The sequence below is a fragment of the Syngnathus acus genome, chromosome 24 (assembly GCF_901709675.1).
Source record: "Syngnathus acus chromosome 24, fSynAcu1.2, whole genome shotgun sequence".
Lineage (NCBI taxonomy): Eukaryota > Metazoa > Chordata > Actinopteri > Syngnathiformes > Syngnathidae > Syngnathus > Syngnathus acus.
Window position 1 is genome coordinate 2378808 of NC_051108.1, and position 14979 is coordinate 2393786.

A 14979-nucleotide genomic window follows, 5' to 3' on the forward strand; every position below is an offset into this window, starting at 1 on the left:
TTTGTGTTTTTGCCGTTTCTATGAAAACTGCTGCAGCCCCGAACATAACTTTTGAAGGCAAAGCAATACAGCCTCTTCAAAACATTAGCACATATCATAATACATTGCGTAATAAATATTTTATTCGTATTCATTTGCAGCAAACGCGTCGTCACGCGTGACGTCACGCAAACGGTGACGGCGAGCTTGCCTCACGTCAACTTTAAGTAGGAGGATTAGCACGTTTGAAATAAACGTCTTAAAACGCATGAAGCGTTGCCCCGAAGCTCAGTTTCTCTCTCCGGTCTGCAATGACATCATCTTTGTTTTGGACACACTGCTAGGATAGATTGAAATGTTTTAGCCGAGAATTTGAGCCCATTTAAAAAAAGAATTTATAAAGCTTCTATAGATTCACATAAGTGACATCCCGGAAACGGACAAAATAAAAGCAGCGTCACGTCGTTTTACGTCGTTGCGATTATCTGCACAAAATCGTGTTATTAAATGTAAACCGGCCTCTCGAAGCAACAATGTCACGCAAAATGGACAACAACGGCTTGCCGTTCTTGCCGGGCTTCTCTTTCCAGGATGTAACGGTAAGCAGAACTTCCACTCACTCATTTTGTAACATTTTAAACCGGTGTGACCAGTTTTAAAACCCATTCAGTCTTGCACCACTGCTCCAGTCTAACAGCATGCCATTCATTTCCACAATTGTCAAATTGAACATTAATTGATGACATAGTCTGTGTTTTTTTAATTACCCAGCTAGACTAGAGTTGCATGGCGGTTTTGCATTCCAAATTTTAACTTGCTTGAGCAAGTCAGACTAATTGCATTATCCTGCTGACGTCCTGCCACATTGCTGGTGGAGATTCTAGCAATTCTAGCAGTAGCTAAAAAAAATGCAAAGTGTGCCATGGACTTCATTGATGTTTGGTTTTCCCTCCCCAGAAATCAGCCTTCCATCGCCCTCAGACTTTGTCCTATTTCAGAGGCCTGGCATTGGCCCATCCGCCCAGGCTGGGCATCGGACTGGAGCCTCTATTAACAGAGCAGATGATGCAAGAGGAGCTCAGCGGCATGTCCGGTGACATGCCCGACTTCACTTACGGCTCCTTTGACACCAAGTATGTAAAAGACTTGGTCAATTTGTCCTACCACTCGGCTCCCTCGCCCACCCACCCGGAAACTCAGCCTTTCATCCCAGCTTTTGTTACTCTTGACAAGAAGGTACGGTGGATGGAATTTGCGTGTAGCAAGATGAAGCGTATGATTTTTTGGGGTGATTTTTATTTGCAGGTGCTTTGCTTCAAAGCGTACTTTGAGGAGGAAATCAAAAACAGTCGCGAAGAGAAGAAATGCGTCCGTCATGTGGTTTTGTACTACTACCTCGAGGACGACACCATTAGCATCTCTGAGCCTTGGGTGCCCAATTCCGGGATACTGCAGGGAGAGCGAATCAAACGCCACCGTCTGCCCAAGAGGGAACCCGGGAAGCATTACCACTGGAAGGACCTCAACCTGGCCGTGGACCTGGAAGTGTACGGTGTGAAGTACCGTATCTCGCAGTGCGACCCGTTCACCAAGGTACGACGCGCTTGGACGGACATGTGACCTGTGCGGATATGTAAACGTCTGTGCCTTTTGCAGGACTTTATGCAACGTCAGGGTATTATTCTCAACGCGCCTGAGGAAATGCCATTGGATACTTACCTCCAGGGCAGAATTAAACCAACGCCAACCTTCACGACGCCCTCAGAGTTTGACAGCAGGTACCAGTTTCTCCACATGGATCGCAAGGTAAAGTCTAAAAATCAAACGTGGATACCTTAGAGAGATTCACCGTAACTGTTTTCCCCCCACTCAGGTTTTGCGTTTCTTTGCCTTGTGGGATGATTCGAAATCCGAGCTGGGCGAAGTCTTGCCCGTTACCATCCACTATTTTTTGGTGGATGACACGGTGGAGATCAAGGAGGACCATAAACCCAACAGCGGCCGTTTTCTTTTCCCGGTGCTGATGCAGCGGCTGAGGATACCCAAGAAAATGAAAGCGGGTCACGGTAAGTTGCCAAATTGATCAAGCGGTTCAGTTCAATTCAGCTTCTTTCCAAAACTTCTTTCCAGATCAATTCCCGACCTGCGTTATGGAAGATTCGGTGGAGGAAGTAGAAGAGTACTTCTCCCCCAAAGACTTCCAGGTTGGCAAATCGGTGACGATCCTTGGACGCCGTTTCCTACTGTACGACTGCGATGGGTTCACCAAAGACTATTACCATGACAACCACCCTGAGATGAACATCAAAAGCATCGAAGTACCCAGAAAGTTGGGCAAGTTTGAGGGCATGAAGAGGGTGAGATTCATCAAGTATTGGCAAAGTCTTGCATATGGAAGCAATTTTCCTGATCCATATATTTTTTTTTTCCAGGAGATTCCTCCCTACAATGGTTTTGGGTCATTGGAAGATTCTCTCCAGAGTTGTTTATCTCTGATCCCTCTACCTCCCAGAAAGAACATTGTAAAGATGTTGGAGAACGATCACAAAGTGTTACGCTACAGCACCCGATTGGTGCCACCTAAGAACGCGTCAGAGTCGCAGAAGCGCAGAGACGCCGATCGACTTTTTATTTTGTCCTTTTACCTGTCGGACGACACCGTCAGTATTTACGAGAATTCCAAACACAATTCGGGTTTCATGGGCGGAACGTTCCTGAAAAGGACACGAGTTCCCAAGCCCGACACTTCTGTGGACAATCCCGATTATTACTCGCCGGCGGATTTCTCAATTGGATCGGTTCTGGATGGTGAGTGTTTTGGTTCCGGTTGGAAAAAAAATGCCAATGAAATGCTCATCTCTGTTTATTTTGTGGTACTCTTGTAGTTTTTGGCCACCAGTTCATCCTGACAGACGCTGACCTTTACGTCCTAAACTACCTGGAGACCAATTCCAGCCAGATTCCCTCGGAGACACTTGAAACCATCCGCCAGAAGCTGCAAGCCGAAACCAATCAGACGGCAGAACGAAAAGGTAATTTTTAGTGATAAAAGAAATTCAAATCCCTTGAAAATACGAGTTGAACTTCTTGTACGTTTTTCCAGAGCCGCCCTCGTGATGTCACAGCAACTTTGTGCTTAGAACCAGAACTGAAGAAATGGAAGTGCTTCCTAACAAAACACGTTGATTTGTAGATAAGTATTTTATCTTATATGTAATGTTTGCTGAGTGCCTACGTTTTAATGCTTTTCTTTTTTTTTTATATAAAGGGGTTCACTAAAACTATGGTCAAATTTTAACGAAGCAAAATAAGTTGACAGATTTAAAATGTTGCAAGTCTTGCATATGTATAGAGATCATAGCTATTTCTTGCCATGTAACAAAGTATCGAGAATGGCTTTGTGGTCTGCGGTGATTGCTAGGCATAAAAATTTCAAGTCAAATATTTCATAGACAAAAAAATGATTTTTTTTTTTTTATCAGAAAATGTCATTATTCATCATTGAACACATTTCATGGAATGGCATGCGGTAAAGTACATTATAATGTGCGTAATGGAAGTGACAAAGACATGATTTCATTGGGAAGACTTTTGTACTGGTTGGCCAAAGTCCCTCCCTTCCCCTTATCCTACTGATATAATTTAACATCAAGGCTGTCTTACAGTAAACTTTTATCGTTATGTTATCATCTGTAACATTTTGTTGTTTTCGCTACTCTCAATGGACCAGACTGGAAAAGAAGCAAAGCTGGCTCAATGGCAATCAGACGAGCAAATACAGTACTTGGTAACGACGATTACATGAACACATTCAAAAGTTGCTACACAGTAACATGTGCTACATACTGTGTTTGTACACTTGTGGCATTTTGCACTCCTTAATATGGAAAAGCAGGTCATGTGGATGTATAAAAAAAAAAAATAATAGATTTGCTGAGGAGAGTAAATGTCTCTTGGGCTCGAGGAATTTCCTTGGATTTCATTTTCCAGCGTTCAAGCCTAATTTGTAGTCACAGTCCCCGGAGCGTGTCGGAATGGATCTCGCCAGCTCGCATCTCGGCTTCTCAGCTCAGTCCGAATGTTTTCCTTAGGGAGATTTGAGTTTTTTGAGCCGAGGAGAGGTTCCGTTCTCGGCTTTGACCACTCCGTTTTCATAATGCCCAACTACATGGAGAAGAAACACGGCAATGAGAAGGAGATTCCGAACACGTCGTTCTCTCGTGTGTACTCACGAGAGTCTCGTTTCATTGGCCGAAGGGCTTGCTTGGTGGCGGCCTTCTTGCGGACAGCTTGCTCATGTCGGAATTCCCTCCAGCGCCTCAGCTGGAAACGGATAAACTTCCAGAGGAGCCAAGATTGGGTCAGACAGACTAGCAGAAGAACAGTCATCCTGGGGAAAAAAACAAAGATTAGAACTCTTGGAAAACAGTAATCAAAAATTGTAAAAATCCCTCACCGTATGAGAACAGTGTTGAAGTTGCCGGTCTCCAAGTCCAGCACCTGGTTCTCGCAGCGGGCCAAACCGAACCCGATGGCGAGAAACATGAGAGTCAGCGTCGCCATGCGAGTAATCACGAAGCCGGCCGCCCACATGTCAAACCTAAAGGAGAGGATGAAACATTTTCAGGTAATTACTCAAAGTCATTCAAATCGGGTCAACTTGCATTTTCTGGTGGTTCTCGTCTGTGAAGTAGAAGAGCCTGGCGATGTGGAAGCCCAGCTCGGACACATACTGGAGGAAGAGCAGCACCAGACCCACGCGGTTCAAACTAAACAGGTCCACAAAAAACAAGTGGTTAATGAACTGGTTTTGAATCTGCAGGTCAACCGGGCTGCTTACTTGAGCAGATACGCCGCCGAGATGTGCACCAGGTACAAGCCGATGTACTGCAGCTGACGAGAGATCTCCTCCTGGTAAACGACCAACACGCATCACATTTTCAAATCTCGTCATAGCGTGGGACCGAACCCATTTTCCCCCGTTACTAACCTTGCGCACTTTTTGGAAGTAAAGTTCCGGTAAAGCATGGAGCCAGTAAGCCAGCTGAGTGAGGTAGAAAAACTTTACCTGGAACCTGAATCGCATACAGATAAGTCAGATATTGAATCTAAAATATGTAGACACGTGTCCATCATACCTGAGATGTGCGTGTGGATAGTTTTCCCAAAGTCTGCTCGGATGCAAAAGATATCCTTCCTGTGATATCAAAGATAAACCTTATTTTTACTTCCACAGGAAAAGGAGAAGTCTACACGTGATGAGTGTGACACTCACAGTAATGAGGACGTAGAAGCTCCACACACTGGACACCAAATGAAACACACACAGTTGACCTGACTCATTAAACTTGGTGTTCTTACTCTTGGAAAGATGGAGACGCCTGTTGATTTTCTGGGAGCGAGCAAAACTGGTTACAAACACTGACTCAAGTGCATTGACAACAATCTGACCACCGAGAAGTGCCTGTGCTACTCACATCTAGAAGATACTCCTGCACCACTGCATGAAGGATGATGGTTATAAAAAAGTAGAAGAGGATGGTGGCGCAGTCCTTCCATCCATAATGATACAATGTCACTTCTCCATCTAAAGGACACAGAGGTGCGCACAACATATCAGGTGGATTTAACAAGTTCTCAAGGAACATTTTTATTGAGCCAATAAAATCATATTTCACAATTCCGTTATGCACTGTATACAAGGATACCTGGTGTCAATGTGGTGACATTGTACTGGGGCTGGATAAATAATATGGCTGTCTTGGCTGTTGCCTGAAAGTGAAATTCATATTTATTAATGAATGGAGACCCCACAACATCACAAATGAGTAAAGTTGGCACAAAAAAAGTTTATTAAGAACACAGCCATCAGATTTAATCCTAATAAATCAAATGAATCTAAAATTCAATAAATCTGAATGGGCCACTTTGCGGGCAGTAATTAAGACACCTATAAAATAGGTGACCCAGTGGGTCTTCAGGTGACACGTCAACTTCTATAACATGGAAACGGGGGGGAAATCCCCCTCTGGCATTTTTGAACGAAACACCTGAGTATTTGTGTATGTGTTGTTTCTAAAGTAAATTAAGAGCTAAGTATGCGTGTCTGGATATACTCTGCGACGAGTAATTGGTTTAAAAATGAAGCACTTGCCCATGGTCGGACCTCGGAGGGATTGAGACGTGGCAGTATCAAATATGGTCAAGTTGATCGTGGTAAGACTCTTCCTCTTTTCCGCAATGTCTTTCACAAATAAAAGAGACACATCGCGACGTGTGCACATTTCAAAGCCAAAAACGAACGTTGCGCTTTTAGTTTGAAGGCGACTGTAGCGTTGTTTCCGTCTTAGTCCGGCTTCCTTTTTTTCTAAAGTGACGTGTATACTGTTATCAAAAATGTTGCAGACCCGCAGAAACTTTGAGTGAAAGTTGTATTTTGGCGGATAAACTTGCTGCATTAGCGTGTCAAAATAGTCGATGATCGCTGCTAAATAGCAATTTTTTCGCGTTTTAGTTGCGATTGTTTTGTCGACAGCAAATAACTTAAGTTCACAAAAACTTTAGTCGTCAAATTTGCATCAAAGCCCTGCAGCGGTTATATCAAATGTTTTTCCCCTTAAGGGAAATACATCTCAACATTGAGTTTCACCATCAGAAACGAAAGCAGTTGTGTGACGAGAGGAAAAGAAACTTAGCCCATCTCACCTCAAACATCAATCCAATCAAAATAAAGATCACCAAACTGAAGACAATGTCGGCGTGGTTCTGGATGAGAAACTCCTGGCTGAAGAAAGGATAACTTTTGTTTCTTCGGCGAAACGCCATGGCAGTTCCCTGCAACTATTCTATAATTCTCGAAAATCTTTTCTCCTTCTCCTCCTGACTGCAAAGTTCAGTGAAACTTTCCCACTGGAGTGCGCATGCGCGTCTTCATAAAGGGCGAGTGACTGAAATACGTCCCTCCATTTGAGGCCATTACGTCAAGTGAAATCAGGTTTAGGCATTGCATCTAGTTTGATCAATTACATTTTATTTCATTACCACCAAAAGTGTCAGCAACCACATAACTGATATTGTGAAGTTAGTATTATCTTTGTAAAGGTCGTATTTGTTGACTTTTACTTTATTAAACTTCACATGTAGTAAAAACAAATCCCCAGTACACTATTACTCAACCTTTTTTTAGTATTTTATTTGACGCCCCATAAACTTTTCTCCCATTTATTAGTAGGCCTAAAATAAACGAAAAGAATTTGGCCCGTACGGGGATCGAACCCGCGACCTTGGCGTTATTAGCACCACGCTCTAACCAACTGAGCTAACCGGCCATGTCGTCTGTGCCTTGTATAGTGTAATAAAAACCGCCCGGTTATGCCGATTAATTCCACGCATTAGAAGTGTGTCACAGTTTAAAACAACTTTATTTCAATATGTCTGCATTTTATTGCTTATTTAAAGCCACAGGTGGCTATGAAATTCACAGTTCAGATATTATCAATCAACACATCAATCCATTCAGCTCAAAGCACAGCAAATTGATATGTTTGCAGTAAATGCCCAAAATACATACAGTATATTGAGGCAGATTTTTTTAAACAAATATGGTGCAGGTTGTCCACACCAACCGATGAAGTTTGTCTGGTATTTACGTACATCATGGGTGTAGCCTATCTTCATAAATTCTACAATGTAATCATATGATTTATCACTCAGGTTACAAACTTTGACTTTGTAATGTAAAGGCTACATGTGTTAATTGCTATACAATCTAATACAGTGATGCACCCGGGGATTAATTGGTGCGGGGCGTCAAACAAATTTGAGGGAATATGTTTGTTGATAAATGATTACAGCTTCGAGGTTTGTTGAATGTGCGTCAGTAGCTTATTAGCCAATTAGCTTATTATTACTAATAGCATTAAAAGACCATCAAATGGCTCCGAGTGTAAATTTAGCACTTGTGCAATATATTGCTACGTCTTTGACGGTAATAGCTTTTTATACACTGTATGCTCGCCTCACATTGCTCAATTTGAGGTATGTCCTGTCACTTTAAAACAGAGAAGCTAAAAATATAGTCATGGATTCACTAGCTTGGATTCACCCGATCCCTGAATCAGTCAGAAATGTTCATCGTTGTCCCTTTGGGACATTATGAGCTGCCTTCTGGGCCCGGTGAGGTGAGGGACACCTGAGGGAGAGTCCAGCACTCCCGAGTCCAGTTTTGGGGTGGAGGTGTAGCGTGGCCCAATACGGCCAATCAGCCCTCGGATGTCCCTATGAAGAGCCGGATCGCTTGGAACGGAATTGAGACGCGCCCCCTGTTCCAAACCCCCAGCATCCCGGTCCAAATGAGGGTTACTGGCGCTGCTGGGTGATTGGGGATCAGCACTGAAGTACAAGGTGGAACTGGACTCCGTGGGGCAGAAATATGGCTCCGGACTGTCTCCAAATACAGACTTGCCCTCAGGCGAGCTGCGCTTGAAATCCGACGCGGGCGACTCCAGCGGACTCTCCATCTCCAGACTGTCATCCTCTGCTTGTTCAAAGGAGGTGGGTTCACTCACAGTCTGGAACTCGTCCTTACAGTCCGACAGCGGCGCCAAGCCCGGCCCCTGAGACTCGGACGTCGAGACGCCCTCGCAGTTGCCCTCTGTCGAGCAGGGGATGCCTTCGCTACTCTTAAACTCCTGGTTGTACTCCTCCAGGTCCAAGATGGCTGCCGCTCCACCCGCCCCGTACGCCCGGTTGATCTTACCCAAGTCGCCCGTTTTGAGGGCCAGTCGGATGAGAAGCCAGTGATGGTGGTAACAGGGACAGGAGCTGTTGGGCCTGCCTCCGCATGTGCTCGGATGCTCCAGCAGTGAACCGGCCACTCCGGAGAGAGAGAAGCTGCCATGGTTTTGCTCGCCGCCAACCGGAAGACTTTTGTCCCCGAGAGAGAAGGACGACTCCCCTCGTTCGATGCACGTGCTACCCATGTGGTTGTGGTGGAGACCCTGGGCTATCTCTGTTGACTTGGGATGAAGGAACCGGTAGTAGACAACCAGGGAGGTAGCGCCTGGTGACAAGAAATATGTCCAAATTAGCATTTTGCTACTGAAGCCATTTTTTTTTTGCAGGTCAGCTAATTAATAATAACTCACCCAGGGTAAAGCTGCACAGGACAGTGATGGGGAGGGTCATGTTGTCCCACGATGCTTCGCTAAGTAAATCGGAGGCAGCCAGCAACAATGTGGTGTTCTCAATGAGCATGAACTGAAAGAGGAAGAAAAGAAAGAGGCAAGAACTTCGGTACTGAAACATAGCTCGACTGCTTCTTACTGTATAAAAGCTGGCCATGCGGAAGCGCGACGGTCCGTCTTTAACGTTGAGAAAGAGGAAGACGTGGACTAGCCCCAGGAGACCGTTGAAGGCACGCCAACACCAGGGCCCGGTGCAGATGTCTGGTTGCTGTGATACCAGCCAGAAGGAGGCAGTCAGCCAGTGAAAACCTGCAGACCAGCATCTTGTCAAGATGAGTAGCGCAGCCAGCAACTCCCAGAGTTGTCCCAGTGAAGACGTCTGATTCTAATGTGCTCCTCACCTGCCACACCGCAGACCCACCAGTTGAACACCCTGGCGAAGAACATGAGGCAAGTCACCCTGGCGCCCAGCATGCCCGCCCTCCACACCAGCTGGCAGAGCAAAGCCGCCGGAGGCATGGCGAGATGGCCCGGCCGGATGAGACAGCAGGCGCGGCTGTACAACACCAGGGCCCAGGAAACGGACAGCACGCAAAGACCACAGCTGTAGGCCACTATAAGGAAAAGGGAAATGTTTGCCTGCTGGTAAAACATGGGGGCAATTTGGGCTTACCCGGGGACATGATACCCACGTCGGTGGACACGACGATATACGCTTGCAGGAGGCTCTGGGGCAGGCTGAGCACCAGAGCCTCCAAGAGCCAAAGGGCAGCGACGTCCGCCTGCAGCATGACGACAGCGCCGAGCTCCGCCACCGAGCCGTACATGCGTGACACGTACCTCATGCAGTCCCACAGCCTACCAGCAAAGGGCGACATAAACACAGCTTTCCATAGGAGGACTCTGCATTCCAGTACAGTGGACAAAATTGATAGTAACTTCCGTTTCAAGGTTGGTCCTTTTGCAAGATAAATGATGTTGACGTCTCACGTGACTATTTCTCCCCAAATGATTTGTTGAGTTTTCACTGGATAACACACAACACAATTCACATTTTGTTTCAGGGGTTCTTACCGTTTGAAGATGCCCAAGTGAAGAATATGTATGGTGGAGAGGTACCACCTCCTATCGTCACCATCGTCATAGTACCATTTGACGCTCAGCAGCTGGACTGCGGTACCCGGAAGGAAGAGCCCGAGCGTGAAACCGGCCCAGCGTGTCTCATCATTCCAAAGGTAAAAGCCTATACAGTAGATGACTGGAAAATACAAACAAAAAAATTATCATAATTATTATGAATGAATAAATCTGACCAGAGTTGTGTTGTGACCAGAGTTGACCAGTGTTGGTGCCATTGACTGAAGTCCCATTTCACATTCACGCTCCACTTCATGTTCTGTCCTTGGACCATCGATTTGCTTCGTCAGCAAGTCATCCATCCGATCCGTCCTCGGTGTAGAATGATTGTTTCCGTCAGTGTAGCGCTCGTGTAATTTCAGCATCAACACAACATGCTTATTTTTGGAACCCGCACAAAGTGCAGTGAGAACATGCAAATGTCTCCGATTCAAACCTCCGGACTGTCAGCGAGACAACCATCTATGTTTTTATTGGAATGTCATTTTGTTGAGCTGTAAATTGATTTTATTTGTATACTCCAATATAACCAGGCTCTTTATTGATACCAAGGTATTGTTTGTTTGACATTCTAACTGGGAGGTGAGTACCCCTAAAGGTCAGCCCCGACAGACCTAGAATAGAAACCTGCAACGCGTTAGCATCATGACTCGAATGGTGGTCGAATCAGTACCGCCCTCGCAGCACCGTGCCTTCATTCATTGCAGATAAAACACGTCATTAAAATCGATTCTCCATCTGAGTCGATGGAGTTCAGCTCCCTGCAAGCTCGAGCGCGTATCGACACGGACGCCCCTCCACTTACGAGCGCTCCTCTCGGCCGCGATGACCAGCGCCGTCACGCCGAGTAGCGCCGCCTGACACCAGGCGATCCAGCGCTCGCTCCGCCGGGCCGCCGACGGCCTCCTGCGGCCCACAGCCTCGGACGTGCTAATCATGGTGCCGGGCGGCGGAGGAGGAGACTCCGAAGCGGCGACATTATCGTACGCATCCTTCACCCTCGGTGAGTCCGCTTCTTTCTTCGCCCGCTGCTTGCCAGCGCTCTCAAAATAGATGACGTCACTGCGCACTTTTAAAGGGCCACGCTCAGCTTATCCCCCCCCCTTGCTGTTGTCCCTTGACATCTTCTCCTCCTTCGCACCTTCTTTGCTAAACTTAAGCATATTTTGATCCTCAGCATATGCATGGTAATTTGGTGTTTGCATGGTTTTGTGCAAATGTTTTTTATCGCTCTGTGGCTTTTATTACTCGTGCTTGAACATGAGCTAGCCTCAAATTACACGTTTAAAGGGTGTCAGGTGGCCTATTGTCCACGCAGGCTATCCAATGTTATGATGGAGGAGCTCCTTCAATTCACATACCGGGTAACATGATGGTAACCAGCTTCAATGGGCAAGACCGACACTAGTGTTGGCTCGTGAGTGAACGATTCGTTCAAAAGAACGAATCCTTTCAGTGTACGAGAGTGAACGAATCACTTCCTACAGTGATTCGTTCTTTTTTCAGTTCATATGACTTCAACCAGTAGGTGTCGGTAGGTACACTACACGAGGTTAAAAAAAAAAAAAAGAGAATAAATAAATAAAGGGTTAATTGCACAACAAAAGCACATCTAGGTAAATTCTCACACCTGGGATCGAACCAAGTTCTTACTGAGCAAGAGCCCGAGTCACTAACCAGTCAGCTATTTCGACCGGCAGTATACAATTGCGTGCACTGTTTTGTACTAGTGATGTGCATTCCAGTTAAGTGAATCTTTACAATCGGGTGTGTGTGTTTAACGAGGGTAACTTGGAAAACATATTGGAACGCGGCCCCGAGGACTAGAGCTTGACACCTGTGACCTTTGACCATGATATTTCCCTAATAAAGTGGCCTGTTATTAGGTACACTTGAAAATGGCGGTGTACCTAATGGAGTGTCCGTGTGATTCCCTCGTTAAGTGCACCTGCGTGAAAAGTTTTAGCTCCTGCAGAACGTGAAAGAAGCTAAAACTTTTCACGCAGGTGCGCTTAACGAGGGTCACTTGGAAAACATGTTGGAACGCGGCCCCGAGGACTCGAGCTTGACACCTGTGACCTCTGACCATGATATTTCCCTAATAATGTGGCCTATTAGGTACACTTGGAAATGGCGGTGTACCTAATGGAGTGTCCGTGTGATTCCCTCGTTAAGTGCACCTGCGTGAAAAGTTTTAGCTCCTGCAGAATGTGAAAGAAGCTAAAACTTTTCACGCAGGTGCGCTTAACGAGGGTCACTTGGAAAACATGTTGGAACGCGGCCCCGAGGACTCGAGCTTGACACCTGTGACCTCTGACCATGATATTTCCCTAATAAAGTGGCCTATTAGGTACACTTGGAAATGGCGGTGTACCTAATGGAGTGTCCGTGTGATTCCCTCGTTAAGTGCACCTGCGTGAAATGTTTTAGCTCCTGCAGAACGTGAAAGAAGCTAAAACTTTTCACGCAGGTGCGCTTAACGAGGGTCACTTGGAAAACATGTTGGAACGCGGCCCCGAGGACTAGAGCTTGACACCTGTGACCTTTGACCATGATATTTCCCTAATAAAGTGGCCTGTTATAAGGTACACTTGAAAATGGCGGTGTACCTAATGGAGTGTCCGTGTGATTCCCTCGTTAAGTGCACCTGCGTGAAAAGTTTTAGCTCCTGCAGAACATGAAAGAAGCTAAAACTTTTCACGCAGGTGCGCTTAACGAGGGTCACTTGGAAAACATGTTGGAACACGGCCCCAAGGACTCGAGCTTGACACCTGTGACCTTTGACCATGATATTTCCCTAATAAAGTGGCCTGTTATTAGGTACACTTGGAAATGGCGGTGTACCTAATGAAGTGTCCGTGTGATTCCCTCGTTAAGTGCACCTGCGTGAAAAGTTTTAGCTCCTGCAGAACGTGAAAGAAGCTAAAACTTTTCACGCAGGTGCGCTTAACGAGGGTCACTTGGAAAACATGTTGGAACGCGGCCCCGAGGACTAGAGCTTGACACCTGTGACCTTTGACCATGATATTTCCCTAATAAAGTGGCCTATTAGGTACACTTGGAAATGGCGGTGTACCTAATGGAGTGTCCGTGTGATTCCCTCGTTAAGTGCACCTGCGTGAAATGTTTTAGCTCCTGCAGAACGTGAAAGAAGCTAAAACTTTTCACGCAGGTGCGCTTAACTAGGGTCACTTGGAAAACATGTTGGAACGCGGCCCCGAGGACTAGAGCTTGACACCTGTGACCTTTGACCATGATATTTCCCTAATAAAGTGGCCTGTTATAAGGTACACTTGAAAATGGCGGTGTACCTAATGGAGTGTCCGTGTGATTCCCTCGTTAAGTGCACCTGCGTGAAAAGTTTTAGCTCCTGCAGAACGTGAAAGAAGCTAAAACTTTTCACGCAGGTGCGCTTAACGAGGGTCACTTGGAAAACATGTTGGAACGCGGCCCCGAGGACTCGAGCTTGACACCTGTGACCTTTGACCATGATATTTCCCTAATAAAGTGGCCTGTTATTAGGTACACTTGGAAATGGCGGTGTACCTAATGGAGTGTCCGTGTGATTCCCTCGTTAAGTGCACCTGCGTGAAAAGTTTTAGCTCCTGCAGAACGTGAAAGAAGCTAAAACTTTTCACGCAGGTGCGCTTAACGAGGGTCACGTGGAAAACATGTTGGAACGCGGCCCCGAGGACTCGAGCTTGACACCTGTGACCTTTGACCATGATATTTCCCTAATAAAGTGGCCTGTTATTAGGTACACTTGGAAATGGCGGTGTACCTAATGGAGTGTCCGTGTGATTCCCTCGTTAAGTGCACCTGCGTGAAAAGTTTTAGCTCCTGCAGAACGTGAAAGAAGCTAAAACTTTTCACGCAGGTGCGCTTAACGAGGGTCACTTGGAAAACATGTTGGAACGCGGCCCCGAGGACTAGAGCTTGACACCTGTGACCTTTGACCATGATATTTCCCTAATAAAGTGGCCTGTTATAAGGTACACTTGAAAATGGCGGTGTACCTAATGGAGTGTCCGTGTGATTCCCTCGTTAAGTGCACCTGCGTGAAAAGTTTTACCTCCTGCAGAACGTGAAAGGAGCTAAAACTTTTCACGCAGGTGCGCTTAACGAGGGTCACTTGGAAAACATGTTGGAACGCAGCCCTTCGAGGACTGGAGCTTGACACCTGTGACCTTTGACCATGATATTTCCCTAATAAAGTGGCCTGTTATTAGGTACACTTGAAAATGGCGGTGTACCTAATGGAGTGTCCGTGTGATTCCCTCGTTAAGTGCACCTGCGTGAAAAGTTTTAGCTCCTGCAGAACGTGAAAGGAGCTAAAACTTTTCACGCAGGTGCGCTTAACGAGGGTCACTTGGAAAACATGTTGGAACGCGGCCCTTCGAGGACTGGAGGTCGGCACCCCTGGTTTAAGTGAAAAGTGCCACACCCGCCCTCACCCCCACTTTCTGATTGGCTGTTTGATCCGTGATGTCACTTGGACACTCCATTAGGTACACCGCCATTTTCACGTGTACCTAATAACAGGCCAGTTCATTAGGGAAAAATCATGGCCAAGGCTTAACTGAAAGTGAAAAGTGCCACACCCGCCCTCACCCCCACCTCCTGATTGGCTGGTTGATCTGTGACGTCACACAGACACTACATTAGGTACACCACCATT

General features: G+C 46.2%; 3 protein-coding genes, 1 long non-coding RNA gene and 1 other non-coding gene across 5 annotated transcripts; 2 read left to right on the forward strand and 3 right to left on the reverse strand.

Moving 5' to 3' along the window:
- The first annotated feature begins 34 nt into the window (after positions 1-34).
- efhc1 (EF-hand domain (C-terminal) containing 1) lies at positions 35-3889 on the forward strand. The gene is made up of 9 exons (XM_037244267.1): positions 35-578; positions 937-1215; positions 1285-1572; positions 1636-1785; positions 1853-2045; positions 2110-2336; positions 2412-2787; positions 2865-3011; positions 3083-3889. Exons 1-9 carry the CDS (start codon positions 513-515, stop codon positions 3094-3096), a joined length of 1740 nt encoding a protein of 579 aa, XP_037100162.1. The 5' UTR covers positions 35-512; the 3' UTR covers positions 3097-3889.
- tram2 (translocation associated membrane protein 2) lies at positions 3618-6895 on the reverse strand. Its single transcript, XM_037244265.1, has 11 exons — positions 6685-6895; positions 5688-5751; positions 5457-5566; positions 5255-5371; positions 5118-5176; positions 4970-5054; positions 4820-4890; positions 4644-4748; positions 4436-4579; positions 4212-4369; positions 3618-4143 (listed from the first exon to the last, which is right to left on the reverse strand). The coding sequence occupies exons 1-11, from the start codon at positions 6802-6804 to the stop codon at positions 4067-4069; spliced, it is 1110 nt and encodes a 369-aa protein (XP_037100160.1). The 5' UTR covers positions 6805-6895; the 3' UTR covers positions 3618-4066.
- On the forward strand, positions 5962-11113 carry LOC119117774. The gene is made up of 3 exons (XR_005096591.1): positions 5962-6195; positions 10229-10399; positions 10498-11113. It is a non-coding gene; the product is annotated as an uncharacterized LOC119117774 (long non-coding RNA).
- trnai-aau lies at positions 7234-7307 on the reverse strand. Its single transcript has one exon. It is a non-coding gene; the product is annotated as a tRNA-Ile (tRNA).
- Positions 7382-11263, reverse strand: xkr5a (XK related 5a). The gene is made up of 7 exons (XM_037244263.1): positions 11107-11263; positions 10239-10422; positions 9838-10022; positions 9566-9778; positions 9304-9473; positions 9126-9237; positions 7382-9040 (listed from the first exon to the last, which is right to left on the reverse strand). Exons 1-7 carry the CDS (start codon positions 11237-11239, stop codon positions 8100-8102), a joined length of 1938 nt encoding a protein of 645 aa, XP_037100158.1. The 5' UTR covers positions 11240-11263; the 3' UTR covers positions 7382-8099.
- Between the last annotated feature and the right edge of the window lie 3716 nt (positions 11264-14979).